Source organism: Nicotiana tomentosiformis, chromosome 7 (genome assembly GCF_000390325.3).
Source record: "Nicotiana tomentosiformis chromosome 7, ASM39032v3, whole genome shotgun sequence".
Lineage (NCBI taxonomy): Eukaryota > Viridiplantae > Streptophyta > Magnoliopsida > Solanales > Solanaceae > Nicotiana > Nicotiana tomentosiformis.
This window is the reverse complement of record NC_090818.1, coordinates 1586802-1601692: the sequence shown is the minus strand read 5'-3', so window position 1 is coordinate 1601692 and position 14891 is coordinate 1586802. Positions and strand designations below refer to the sequence as shown.

The window sequence follows — 14891 nt, the reverse complement described above, 5'->3', positions numbered from 1 at the left end:
TTTGTTGTTTGTCATTTTAAAAGATAAAGTAAAATAGAGGTGGTTGGTTTGTGGTTTAAACTGGCGACTCACCCTTACAACACGAGATCAAAAGGAAAAAGTAGAATGGCAAACAACAGTGAGAATGAGTCAGATAATGATGATGTCCATGGACAATTAGTTGAACAAGGTTCAGGACTGGTTGAAGAAGTAAGAGTGTTGAAGCAACAATTGGCAGAGATGTACCAAGCCTGGGTGAATGGACAAGTACCGCCCTCACTATCCGTAGGGCCTTCGGATAATCTTCATAATGTGTCAGTTGCCACTCAAGTGCCTATCTCCATAACAAGTAACCCATTGTACCAACCTGGATTCAGTCCGAGCATTAACCTTCCCACTATCCCCAGTACCTCCATTCCACGTCCTCCAATCGCACCCCTCAAAAATGACCCACCTACTATACCCACTGTCCATACTTTCATTGTCCCTCAACCGACTCTTGCTCAAAAGTCCAATAATGATCCACAACCGGATGCTCATGATGCCCAACATTACTCTCCAGAACTGACTTTCAAGGTTCCAGATTCATACAAATATACTCCTCATAACGTGTTCCCAATTGAGATTGAAAAGCCCGAAAAGAATATGGAACAAGAGGAAATGACCAGAAAAATGAAGAGCTTGGAACAAACCATGAGAAACATACAGGGTTTGGGGGGGCACAAGAGTGTTTTGTTTAACGATCTATGCATGTTTTCCCATGTTCATTTGCCACCCGGCTTTAAGACCCCCAAGTTTGACAAGTATGATGGGCATGGTGATCCCGTTGACCATTTGAAGAGGTATTGTAACCAATTAAGGGGAGCGGGAGGCAAAGAAGAATTGCTCATGACTTATTTTGGGAAAGTTTGACAGGAATTGCTTCAGAGTGGTTCATAGATCAAGACATCTCTCACTGGCATGTTTGGAATGACATGGCTCAAGATTTTGTCCAATAGTTTCAGTACAATATTGATATAGTGCCAGACCGCTCCTCTCTCGTCAACATAAAGAAGAAACCAACATAAAGCACCAATGAAAGAGGCAGAAATGATTGACTATTTTCTCCAAGCTCAGGATCCTAATTACCTCCATTACACGTTGACCGCCATTGGTAAACCTTTCGCTGAGGCGATTAAGATTGGTGAAATAGTTGAGAATGGCATGAAGTCAAGCAAAATTGTGAGTCAGGAAGCCCTTAAGGTGACCACACAAGCAATTCAAAGCGGGTCAAGCAGTTTCGGAAATCGGAAAAACGAGGAGGAAGGATCCATGATGGCATCTGGGTTCGGGGGAGTTCAAAGAGGAATAGCTCCTTCTTACGTGCAATTCCAACAAGGATAATCCAATTCTCCTCAACATTATTATCCGCCTCAAGGTCCCCGATACTCAGTTCCCCTGCAATAATACATAGTGTTTAATGCTCAGGCTTATGCTAGGCCTCCTAATCACCAACAATGGCAAGCACCGATTCCACAAGGCTCCCATCAACTCCGGCCGAATTTTCAGGCACCATATAATCCTAGTCCCCGACAAGAATATGTGAGAGAACAGGAGCCAAAGAAAGAGTTCACCCCAATTGGAGAATCGTATACAAGCCTATTTCAAAAGTTGATGCAGTTGAAGTTGATTGAACCTATTATGCCGCATTATGTGAATCCAAATTCAAAAGGTTTTGACTCAAATGCAAAATGTGAGTATCACTCTAACACCCAAGGTCATAGTACCGAAAATTGTTGGACATTAAAGAAAGCCATTGAAAATTTGATTGAAGCAAAGGCAATTGTGGTAACAAACAATGGGGATACTCCTAATATCACAAATAATCCGCTCCCAACTCATGATAATACACATTTTATTGGGATGATTTGTGATGATCGGGATTATAAGCAGTCTGGCAAGACAGAGATGGTTGTTAGAACTATAGGGCCAGAACCAAAAGTGATAGTGAGCCCGCCGCAATTGGCACCGTTGATTGTGAAAGGTGCGAGTTCTAGTTTGAACTTGGCAGGTTCTGAAAAAACGATTCTCTATGTTCCTGGAAGCACAAAAAAGGTTGAGGTTCAATTGGGTGGGCCAAAACTTTACATCCATGGGGGCATTCAAAAGATCATTCCGAATAATGGTTTGAGGAATATAACAGAGCCAGTCGTGATCCGACCTGTTGCCCAACTCCTAGTGACAAACACAAAAGCTATTCCCTGGAATTATAACAAAACTGTCATGACATACAAAGGAAAAAAGATAGTTAAAGAAATAGGTAAAATGTGGGGCTTGACCCGCTCTGGAAGGTGTTATTCACCAGAGGAATTAAGAAAGGCTAAGCAAGCCAGGGAAAGTCACTTGCCAGTGAAAGAACCCGTTGCAGAAAAAGAAGCGGAGGAGTTCCTTAAGAAGATGAAAATGCAAGACTACTCAATCATTGACCAACTAAGGAAAACTCCTGCTCAGATATCTTTGTTATCTCTGCTTTTGCATTCAGAAGAGCATCGTCGTGTGTTGATCAAAACTCTGAACGAGGCATATGTCTCAGAAAAAACAACGGTGAATCAGCTAGAAAAAATGGCTGAAAGATTCTTTGAAGTAAATAGAATTACTTTCAGCGATGATGATTTGCCTAAGGAAGGGGCTGGACACAATAGAGCTTTGCATCTTATGGTCAAATGTGAAGGGCACTACGTAAAAGGAGTCATGATTGACGGAGGCTCAAGTGTAGATGTGTGTCCTATTTCTACTCTACTACAGCTGAACATTGACACTAACAGAATTCGAACCAGTAATGTCAGCATCAGAGCTTTTGATGGTTCAAAAAGAGACACTATTGGGGAAATCGAACTCACCATGACAATCAGCCCGGTTGATTTTAACTTTCTCTTTCAAGTGTTAGATATGGAAACTTCCTATAGTTTTCTTTTGGGAAGGCCGTGGATCCATATGGCCAGAGCTGTACCATCCACCCTACATCAAATGGTCAAATTCGAGTGTGATGGGCAAGAAATTATTGTTCATGGGGAGGACGACTCATCCGTCTATAAAGACCCATCCATTCCATATATCGAAGCCAAGGAAGGATGTGAATCCATCATATATCAAGCATTTGAGGTGATTGAGGTGGACCAAGTGGAAGAAGGAAAACCAATTTTGCATCCCCGTCTTTCAGCCACATCTATGATGGTAGCTTCGCTGATGTTGAGGAACGGCTATAAACCAGGAAAAGGATTGGGATCCTCTCTGCAAGGAATTGTGAACCCCATTGCTCCCTTTTCGAAGAAAAATACCTTTGGCTTGGGCTTTAAACCAACATCAGCTAACATAGAAAGAGCCAAGGCCCGCAAAAAGAATGGTTGGAATCTTTCCAAACCAATCCCTCACATTGCCTACTCTTTTGTCAAGCCACAATTTGAAGAAGTCCAAAATCCTTCTACTCAGGATGACATTGACGGAGTTTGCCAGGGTCTCAAGGAGATGTACTATGAGATCAATATGGTTCAAGTTGGGGAGGGCCCTAGCCGTGCAAGTGTTCAACTGATTAGTCCAGATACCTCGCTCAGCAACTGGGAAGCAACTCCTCTTCCCATCGGGAAGGAGTCTTGGTAGCCTGTTTTGTTGTTTTTTCTGTATTTGGATTATTTTAAGGGTTGTAATCCAGATATTTTAGTTTAATTGCTTTGCTGTGATGTTAACCCTTCTATCCTTTCAAATTCAATGAAATGAAGTTCCATTTTCGTAGTAAAATTCTATCTTTTTATTTCCCTAATTTTTGTTAATTTCTTATCATTTTCAGTTTCGATAATGCTGGCTTTAAAAACATGACATGCACGCGGAATTCATGCCCAGATCTTAAAAAGCCGTCCAATCTCGAAATAATGAATCAAGAAGTTGAGTATGACGAAGATAAGGCTTTTAGAGAAATAAAAATGGAATTGGATCAATTTGAGAATAAGCATAAGCCTAACTTAAATGAAACTGAGGCAATTAACCTGGGAAGTCCTGAAGAAACCAGAGAAACAAAAATAAGCATTCATATTGAACAAAAGACGAGAGATGCCATAATTCAAGTTTTGTTCGAGTATAGAGATGTATTTGCTTGGTCGTATGATGACATGCCGGGTTTGAGTGCCGATCTAGTGGTCCATAAACTTCCCACACATCCTAATTTTCCACCAATCCAGCAAAAACAAAGGAAGTTTAAGACAGATATGAGTGATAAGATTAAAGAAGAAATCACGAAGCAACTAAGTGCAAATGTGATCAGGGTCGTCTGATACACTACATGGTTATCAAATGTTGTGTCAGTGCCAAAGAAGGATGGAAAAATCAGAGTTTGTGTTGACTATAGGGATTTAAACAAAGCAAGTCCAAAGGAAAACTTTCCCTTACCCAACATTCATATCCTTGTTGATAATTGTGCTAAACATGAAATCCAATCTTTTTGGATTGTTATGCCGGATATCACCAAATTCTGATGTATAAAGAAGATGCAGAAAAGACCGCCTTCACAACTCCATAGGGAACTTATTGTTATAGGGTCATGCTATTCGATTTGAAGAATGTAGGGGTAACTTACATGAGAGCCATGACTACCATATTCCATGACATGATGCATAAAGAGATTGAAGTGTATGTTGATTATGTGATTATTAAGTCGAGAACACAAGCTTACCATGTGCAAGACTTGAAAAAGTTCTTTGAAAGGCTACGAAGGTACAATCTCAAACTCAATCCAGCCAAATGTGCATTTGGAGTTCCTTCTGGGAAGCTTTTGGGTTTTATAGTTAGTCGAAGAGGCATTGAGTTAGATCCCTCCAAGATAAAGACCATTCGAGAGATGCCTCCCCCGAAGAACAAAACAAAAGTCATGAGTTTACTCGGGAGGTTGAATTACATTAGCAGGTTCATCTCGCAGCTTACAACCACATGTGAGCCTATTTTTAAGTTGTTGAAAAAGAACACCGCTATCAAGTGGACAGATGAGTGCCAAGAAGCTTTTGATAAGATCAAGGAATATTTGTCAAATCCCCCTGTTTTGGTCCCGTCGAAACCTGATAGGCCTCTGTTTTTATATCTGTCAGTAATAGATAGTTCCTTTGATTGTGTTCTGGGTCAACATGATGCCACATGCAAAAGGGAACAAGCAATATATTATTTGAGCAAAAAGTTCACCACTTATGAGGCCAAAGACACTCTTTTGGAAAGGACATGTTGCGCCTTAACCTGGGTCGCCCATAAGCTTAGGCATTATCTTTTGGCCTATACAACTTACCTCATATCCCGAATGTATCCCCTAAAGTACATCTTTCAGAAGCCGATGCCAACAGGAAAATTGGCAAAGTGGCAAATCTTGCTCACAGAGTTTGATATTGTTTATGTCACTCGCACTGCCATGAAGGCACAAGCTTTGGCTGATCGTCTGGCAGAAAACCCGGTTGATTATAAGTATGAATCTTTGAACACATGTTTCCCAGATGAAGAGGTTAATTTAGTTGAAGAAGTAGTCCAAGATGATAGTCAAATTTGGAAACTATACTTTGATGGGGCTGTCAACATCAAAGGCATAGGGATTGGGACAATTCTGGTATCACCTACTGGGCAACATTACCCTGCTACGACGCGACTTCATTTTTTCTGTACAAACAACACAGCTGAATATGAAGCTTGCATCATTGGTCTGAACATGGCAATAAATCTAAATGTGCATGAACTGTTGGTGATGGGAGATTCAGATTTGCTTATTCGGCAGGCTCAAGGTGATTGGGAGACTCGAAACATCAAGCTCATTTCATATAGACAATGTGTGGAAGATCTTAGCAAAAGGTTCAAGTCCATCGAATTCAGGTACATTCCCAGGTTTCACAATGAATTAGCTGATGCCTTGGCCACCCTAGCCTCAATGCTTCCATATCCGGGTAATACTCACATTGACCCATTAGAAATTCAAATTCGGTATCAACATGGTTATTGCAATACAATTGAAGCAGAACCAGATGGTGAACCATGGTATCGTGATATTAAACAGTTTCTGAAAATAAGAGAATATCTGGAACATGCTAATAGGGATCAAAAGAGAACTATTAGGCGACTCTCTAATGGTTTCTTTTTTAGTGGGGAAATCCTATACAAAAGAACTCTGGATTTGAATTTGTTGAGATGTGTGGATGCCAAAGAAGCTGAAATGATTATGAATGGGGTACATTCGGGAGTTTGTGGTCCGCACATGAATGGATATGTTCTAGCAAAGAAAATCTTTCATGCAGGATATTATTGGCTTACTATGGAATGAGATTGCTTTCGTTTTGTTCGCAAGTGCCACCAGTGTCAGATTCACAGTGATTTGATTCACTCGCCACCTTCAGAGTTGTATCCTATGTCGGCTCCTTGGCCTTTTATTGCTTAGGGAATGGACGTCATTGGCCCAATCGAGCCAAAAGCTTTAAATGGGCACAGATTCATCTTGGTTGCAATTGATTACTTCACCAAATGGGTGGAAACTATTACATTGAAAGCAGTTACCAAGAAAACAGTAGTAGACTTTGTTCACTCCAACATCATCTGTCGTTTCGGTATTCTAAAAACCATTATTACAGATAATGCTGCTAATTTGAATAGTCATCTGATGAAGGAGGTATGTGAACAATTTAAAATTGAGTATCGCAATTCTACTCCTTGTCGTCCCAAAGCTAATGGAGCTATTGAAGCTGCGAATAAGAACATCAAGAAAATTCTTAGGAAGATGATCCAAGGGTGTAGACAATGGCACGAGAAACTGCCTTTTACTCTTTTGGGATACCGGACAACTGTCCGTACATCAGTTGGCGCAACGCCCTACTTATTGGTTTATGGAACTGAAGCGGTCATACCTGCTGAAATTGAGATTCCCTCTCTCCGAATCATTGTTGAAGCAGGGATTGAGGACACTGAATGGGTGAAGTCCCGATTGGAATAGTTGAATTTGATTGATGAAAAGCGTTTGGCGGCAGTTTGTTTTGGTCAGTTATAACAACAAAGAATGGCACACGCTTACAATAGGAAAGTGCGCCCAAGACAATTCGAGGTAGGACAACTTATTTTGAAACGTATCTTTCCGTACCAGGAAGAAGCAAAAGGAAAGTTCGCCCTAAATTGGCAAGGTCCTTACCTCGTCAAGAAAGTATTGTCAAAAGGAGCTCTACACTTGGCAGATATAGAAGGAAAGGTGACTGATATATCCGTCAACACAGATGCGGTCAAGAGATACTATGTATGTCATGGCTATGTTGGGGCATTCTTATATTTAGCATTTTCAGGTTGGGATGACGAAAGGCTATCATTCTCGCTACCCAAACACTGGTCAACCCTAGTTATCCCTTTGAAGCCTTGTTTATATTTATTTGTTTTCCCTTGTTTTGGAACCAATGTACTTAAAAAAAAAAAGAAGAAAAAAGGAAAAAAAAAAGGAAAGAATCTCTTTAAAAAAAATCATCAAAACAAGTTCATGTTAATTGAACTACGTCTGACCTGATTCCGAAAGGATACGTAGGCAGCCTCACTCTGGGGTTCAGTCACACCAAAACAAAAATCCACATTTCCCCAGTATGCAAAGAAGCTGGGGCATGGTTTTATTTTATTTTCGATGGTTGGTCCATCAAAATGGTTCCAAAAGTTGTAATTCAGTTGAATAGTTCTTTTTACCTTTCCCTGCTAAGACCTTCTAATCAACTCTCTAGAATGCTAAGTCAGTATACTACGGAGATGCCTCAACCATTGTAAAAAGAGAAAAATAAATGAGAGAGTCTTATTGGTGAAAACCCTCATGGCCACTATAAGGCAATGGTGAGTTGAGAGAAAGACAAATGAGAGAGGTCAATTGGTGAAAACCCACAAAGGGCATCATTGATCGATTTAGGTCTTCATATATCTTGGCACAAGCATGGTTAAGACAAAGAACTCAGTTTCAAAGTGAAGTTTACAACAGATTTGGAGAATTAGACGGTTCAAACGGATCGGGCATCCAGTCCAAAATGCATGTCATGTTCATTGAAGTCAGCATATTCCTCCAGATAAGTCCTTTCTTATTTTTCTTTTCCCCTGAAAGGGACACTTCTTGATTAAGTTGTAATACCTGTTAGTTCACTTTCTTGTTTTCTTTCGCATTACTTTCTTGAGTCCCTTTTAGTCTAATTTTGTCAAAGCAAAGCAAAGAAAAGGCCACAAAATTGGTTACTGTTTCCCTGTTATGTAAAGCAAAGATTGCTCGGCATAAACTATATGGGCAAAAGTTTAAAGCCATCTGTGATTTTTCTTGTCGAGAAAAAGGCTTGAAGGGATGAACAATGCTTCAAGGTTCAATAAAAGTTACTCAGTTAAAAGTTGTTTTGGAAGCAAGGTTGTTTGCATCATAAACACAAGTGGTGATAAGCGCAAAATAGTCAGGTTTTGATCTTGAGAAAAAAGATCTTCAGAAAGTAAAGACAGAATCTCCCGGCAATTTGTACGACCATTGACAGAGTCAGTTTTTATAATAAGTGTAATGGACGCAAGGTCAAGTCGCCCAAGAAATCAAGGCCACAAACTGACCACCATTTCAAAACTAACAAATTTTTCTTTGTTTAAAACAGGAACAGAACAATTTTAGGAAACAGTTCGTGAAAAGACGAACACCACCAAATGAAGTTATCAAATCCTTAGTTTTCTTCCAATATACATGTAATCATGTTATTCTTGGTTTTATTATAGGGAATCAATACCCTATCTTCAACACAAGGCACTACATCCCCTAGTTGCATTTTAGTGCCAACATAGGGTACGACATTCCCTAGTAGCATCCTAGAGTGCCACGAGCCTCATCTTATTGACAAACATAGGGTACTACATCCCCTAGTTGCATTTTAGTGCCAACATAGGGTATGAAATTTCCTAGTAGCATCTCAGAGAACCACGAGCCTCATCTTATTGCCAAACACAGGGTACTACATCCCCTGGTTGCATTTTAGTGCTAACATAGGGTATGACATTCCCTAGTAGCATCCTAGAGTGCCACGAGCCTCATCTTATTGCCAAACATAGGGTACTACATCCCCTGGTCATATTTTAGTAACAACATAGGGTACGACATTCCCTAGTAGTATCTCAGAGAGCCATGAGCCTCATCTTATTGCCAAACACAGGGTACTACATCCCCTGGTTACATTTTAGTGCCAACATAGGGTACGACATTCCCTAGTAGCATCTTAGAGTGCCACGAGCCTCATCTTATTGCTAACACAAGGTACTACATCCCTTGGCTGCATTACTTATTGCCAACATAGGGTACGACATTCCCTAGTAGCATCTCAAAGCGCCACAAACCTCATTTTATTGCCAACATAGGGTACGACATTCCCTAGTAGCATCTCAGAGTACCACGAGCCTCATCTTATTGTCAATACTGGGTACGACATTCCCTGGTTGCCTTCCTTCTTGTTAACATAGGGTACGACATCCCTATTATTAAAAAAAAAAGATAATAAGAAGATACCCGTTTTGTTTTTCAATTCTTTATTCAGCAATAGCAAAGATAGTTTAATGTGTTTTCTATAACTTACAAAATACTTCCTAGTGCAAACTGGGGCAGAAAGGTTTTGTTCGTTTTGTCTGTTTCTGATGGCTTGCAGGTTTTTCTGCAAAGTACGGATTGTATATGCAAAAATAAGATTCCAGCTCTCGCTAGAGAAAGTGGAATGTTTGATCTCAATACCAGCCGAACCATCTTTGACATAACGCATGCAGAGACATAGAGTCTCAAGATCCATCTTCTCATCATAGGATCAAGAAACAAGTTGCGAGAATATTTCATGATTTGTTACATCGAGAGCTTGAAGTTCAGTCTAAAGTCAATGGGGGAAGCAAGTCAAGAATCAAGACAAGACTTCAAATGGCATTAAGATAGGTATTTTGTAACTTTTAGATTTCAAGAGTATGTAATTTTCTTTTCATTTTGATGTAATAGTTGGAACTGCGGATCGGAACCTCGATGGAACTTCACTCGACTCCCCCTCTAAGCATACTCCATCACGCTTCTTCCACTTGAACTACACGTGACTTGATTCCCTTATAACTCCGAATATGTAGGCTGCCTAAAACCAAGGCTCGGTCACATACCTTTCTTTTATCTTCTTGTCCTTTTTAAATAATAGTGAGGTCAAAAATCAGTCACATTGTTCATTTTCTTTGCCTGAAAACTCTTCATGTTTCCAAGCAAAGAAGAGCATGCTGTGAATACCTAATTTTTGACCACATCCCAAATTTTATACTACTTTAGTGTAAATATTTCTTTTAGGTCTAATCTTGATATTTTAAACTTTTATCTTACTCTTAATAGGTTTTATCTAAGAAAAATAAAAATTACAAAAAACAAATTTCATATACGCTATGGTATTGTTTTAGTGTCATTAGATTGTATGTAAATATTTTATTTTTCTTATATATATATTTGTTAGTCTAGAGTTAGTTAATTAATATTTTTGTCTTAGTATTTTTATTGAATTTTACTTCTAAAAGAAAAAAAAAACTAAAAATTGAAAAATTTGAAGCATCCATAACTTTTCCAAAGTTGGGTAACAAATTTTATCTCAAAAAAAAAAAAAAAGATTTCAATCATTCCATGATCCCCACTCCCACACGACACAATGCACACACAGTGCATTACTCGTATTTTCTCTCCACAACTCACACATTGTAATATATAATACATTCATGTTTTAGCATTGAGGGAGGGAAAAAAAAAGAAGAGGAGGGGGATTAACTTTTAGCATTTTCGAGGAGGAAAGAAATGGGCTTCTTTGGGAGAATACTAAAAAGCAACCTGATAAGGAAAAAAATCCAGCAGTTAAGAGAAAATGATACTTTTCTTCTTTTAGAGCAAAAAGTGGGCTTGAAGAGATAGTTATTCGGTGGAGTTCCTCCGTTTGGAGTCGGAGATCGAAGCATCGTTTCAGATTTTAAGTTCGCGAACTCAAACGAGTAGATTATAGTTGTTACCTTTGCTCTTTGAAAGTTTCATAAAATGTAACAATTAAGTTCTTTTGCGAGTTTAATGTAACGTATTATTGAATATATGATGTTAGTTCATGAAGTTTAATTGTTCCTTTACTTTCCTTTGTATTTTAAGTGATGTCTGTTTCTTCTTCTCTTCTTATTGTTAATGTATGTATGCTTTGCAATTTATATTTTTGTATGTTCCTAACTTTTAATTTTTAATTCGAATCTATTATCTTGCCATAATTTTCATGAAAATTTTAACTGATAGTTAAATTTTAAAAAAAAACGTTTAAAGTGGGTCAAGACAATACTTCTTGGGTTAAGTCCTAGTTAATGTGTGAGTTCATTCATACCAGGTCTAGTTATTGTCTTTATTTTGGTAATTCTTTGCAAATCTGTTATGTCCTTATTCTTTATTTAGGATTAAAACTTTTTTCTCTTCTCCCGCGAACTAGCATCCTGGTAACTAAGTTAGTGATAAGTTTGGTGTAATTTAGTTTTACTTACTCTGAGTAGTTTTAGAATTGGCTCATATAATTTATGGTAGGTAGATTACTTAGATGTGGTTAGGATCCCATTAGTTCAAAAAAGAATAAAGGTAGTATAAAGTTACATGTTCGTACAATTGAATTTTAACGCAAGAATCATTCTAGTTCATTTATTTATATTTTAATATGGTGTTTAATTAAATAACTCAAATTCCATGTAGCAGTACCCAAAAGCATAAATCCAAAATATTCTGATAATTCTTTGGTTTTTATAATTGTGTTAAGATTTTTTTTAGTTAGGTAAAATATTTTCATTAGTTTGGTTCTACCACATGGTTAAATATTTTTTCTTAATTATGTTTACATTTTAAAACTTCAAAATACATGTTATATTTAGTCATTCATTTTTTTTAGATAATATAGTTATTAATATGTGCTTGAGATTTTGTTGGATTGTGTTTTCATCATTTGAATTTATTCTTTGTTGGATATAATGTCTGCATTGCCAAATGGTTCATATTTAATTAGATAAGAAGTGATAACACTGGGATTTTTAGTTCATTTAATCTTTAAGCATGTCTTTTTATTTCATGTTAATTTGCCTTGTGTTGGAATCAATATAGCTCATTAGTAAGTGGAACAATAAGGGGAATAAATCTGAGTTTAGAGTTAGCTAAAAAAGTGAGCCTAAATGTTACTTCGGGCTTATTCCATCAGTTAAACAGGTAGAAGCGCAAATAATTGTGAAGGAGCGAAATGAGACATGAACTAATTCAAGATTCGTTCCAATAAGTAAAATAAAAATAAAATATAGAAATAAATATCTCAGATCTAAAAAGATAAATAAATGAAATACTTTGAATATGCTAGTATGCTTTAGGCACGTGTTAATCAATTGAATCATCGTGATTATGTATACGTTCGCGTGACATAATTACGATTCCCAAAACTAATACCAAGGTATGTGTTCGCGCAACTTTGGGCGAAACAATCTTAAAAATAATAAAGTGTTATTAATTGTATACACGTACGCGTGACATGATTAATGACACACCAAATAAAACGAATACACGTACGCGTGATTCGTTTCGAGATAATTCAATAATTACAAATAATCAAGTAATTAAAAGCGGTAAGAGGTAAAATGCACGTAGGTTCTAAAAGTACATAATTAAACAAACAAACTAAGCCAGATATGATTAAAAGCGACCGTGCTAAAACCACAAAACCAGGGAATGCCTAACACATTCTCCCTGGTTAACAGAATTCCTTACTCGGTCTTCTGGTTTTCGCGGACTTTAAAACAGAATCAAATTTCCTCGATTTGGAATTTAATGTAAACCGGTGACTTGGAACACCATATAATTATCCCAAGTGGCGACTCTGAAAATTGAATAAATAATCCCATTTCGATTAATGTCACTTTAATTGGAAAAACTCCCTTTCTTTCCTTTGGCACCATTCCCCCTCGAAAAAGGAGGTGTGACACACGCAAGGTTAGACAAGTCACTTACTTCGACTTGCTCCAATTTAACCAAATAATATGCCTTTTCCTCGATTTTTTGATTCCGGTCGATTCGTATCCACTCATAATTAATTCGATACAGTCAACAAAAATTATAGAATCAATTCCATAAGAAAATACTATATTTTACAATAAAATCCGAAATTAACTCAAAAATGGCCCGTATGGCCCACATCTCGAAATCCGGCGAAAGTTACGAAATACGAATGCGCATTCAACCACAAGTCAAACCATACCATTTTTACTAAAATCCGATATCAACTTGACCTCCAAATCTCAAATTCTCATTTTGAAATTCCTAGGCCCAAATCCTCTAATTTCACCTCAAAAATATGTAATCTATTCAAAATATTCAATGATAATCCAATATAATTGACTAACAATGATCACATGTGACCTACCTCAAGATTTTCCGTGATTTCTCGTTCAAAAATCGCCTCACCCGCTTTTAAAAATGTCAAAAATGACAAAAATTCTCGGACCCTTCTATTTTGTATACTGCCCAGTGCTTTCTCACCTGCGGACAAAATTCTCGCACCTGCGATCCCGCATTTGCGGTGAAACACCGCATCTGCAAAAATTAGTCAGCCCAGCTGCCTTCGCATCTACGAGCCTTGGACCGCATTTGCGCCTTCGCAGGTGCGGAAAATACCATCGCACCTGCGCCCTTCCTCACGCTTCTGCGCAACATGAGATGCATCTGCGGCATCGCACCTGCGGCCAATTTCTCGCAGGTGCGATTACATCAGAAGACAGAAATTTTTCTAGATTTCTTCTAAGTACGAATTTGATCCATTAACCATCCGAAACTCACCCGAGACTTTCGGGACCTTAACCAAATATACCAATATATCCTAAAATATTATACGAACTTGCTCGCGCGATCAAGTTGTCCAAATAACACCTAAAACTATGAATCAAACCTCAAATCAAAGGAAATTTCCAAGAAAACTTTAAAACTTATATTTTCACAACCGGACATCCGAATCACGTCAAATCAACTCCGTTTCTCACCAAATTCGGCAGACAAGTCACTAATATTATAGTGGATCTATACCGGGCTTCGAAACCAAAATACGGACCCGGTGTTAATAAATCCAACATCAGTAAATTCTTAAAAATCTTTTAAACTTTTAATTGTTCATCAAAACTCCATATCTCGGGCTAGGGATCTCGAAATTTGATTCTGGGCATACGCCCAAGTCTCAAATCATGATACGGACCTACCGGAACTGTCAAAATACTGATCTGAGTCCGTTTTGCTCAAAATATTGACCAAAGTCAACTCAGTTGAGTTTTTAAAGCTCTAATTCACATTTTAATCCATTTCTCACATAAGAACTTTTCGAAAAATTTTACGGACTACGCGCGCAAATTGAGAAAATGATAAATAGTATTTTACGAGATCTTAAAACACAAAATTAATTATTAAATTTAAAGATAACATTTTTGGTCACCAAGTGAGGCTTCTGAAGTTCCACCAGAAAGAAACGATTCTTTATTTATGAGGCGTTTCAATTTTGAATGGGTGGAAACAGTTGTTTACTTGATAATGAATTGAGACATTTATACATTAAATTGGACATAAAGAATAAGAGAAGAAAAGGCAATATATATATATATATATATATATATATATATATATATATATATATATATATATATATATATATATATATATATATATATAGATAGAGAGAGAGAGAGAGAGAGAGAGAGCAGGGAATGAAAATTTTGATGTGACACCTCTCTTTATCAAGGAAATGCATTTATCTATTTTCTCGATTTTTTTCATATTTGATGTCTAAAAAAACTGTAGAGAATTAAAAATATTTTATTTATGTTATTCCTCATTATTAGCATTT

The 14891-nt window shown here is 37.6% G+C and overlaps 1 protein-coding gene across 1 annotated transcript; it reads left to right on the top strand.

Annotated features, from left to right (window-relative positions):
- Positions 1–1659: 1659 nt before the first annotated feature.
- LOC138895076 (uncharacterized) lies at positions 1660–3615 on the top strand. The gene is made up of 2 exons (XM_070179807.1): positions 1660–2477; positions 2622–3615. Exons 1-2 carry the CDS (start codon positions 1660–1662, stop codon positions 3613–3615), a joined length of 1812 nt encoding a protein of 603 aa, XP_070035908.1.
- Positions 3616–14891: the final 11276 nt, after the last annotated feature.

What these genes read in the sequence shown, in the direction of transcription:
- LOC138895076 (XM_070179807.1), top strand. Translation starts at nt 1,660, where the DNA reads ATGCCGCATTATGTGAATCCAAATTCAAAAGGTTTTGACTCAAATGCA. An exon ending in ACTCCTGCTCAGATATCTTT is followed by an intron (nt 2,478 to 2,621) that starts GTTATCTCTGCT and finishes AATTACTTTCAG; the next exon opens with CGATGATGATTTGCCTAAGG.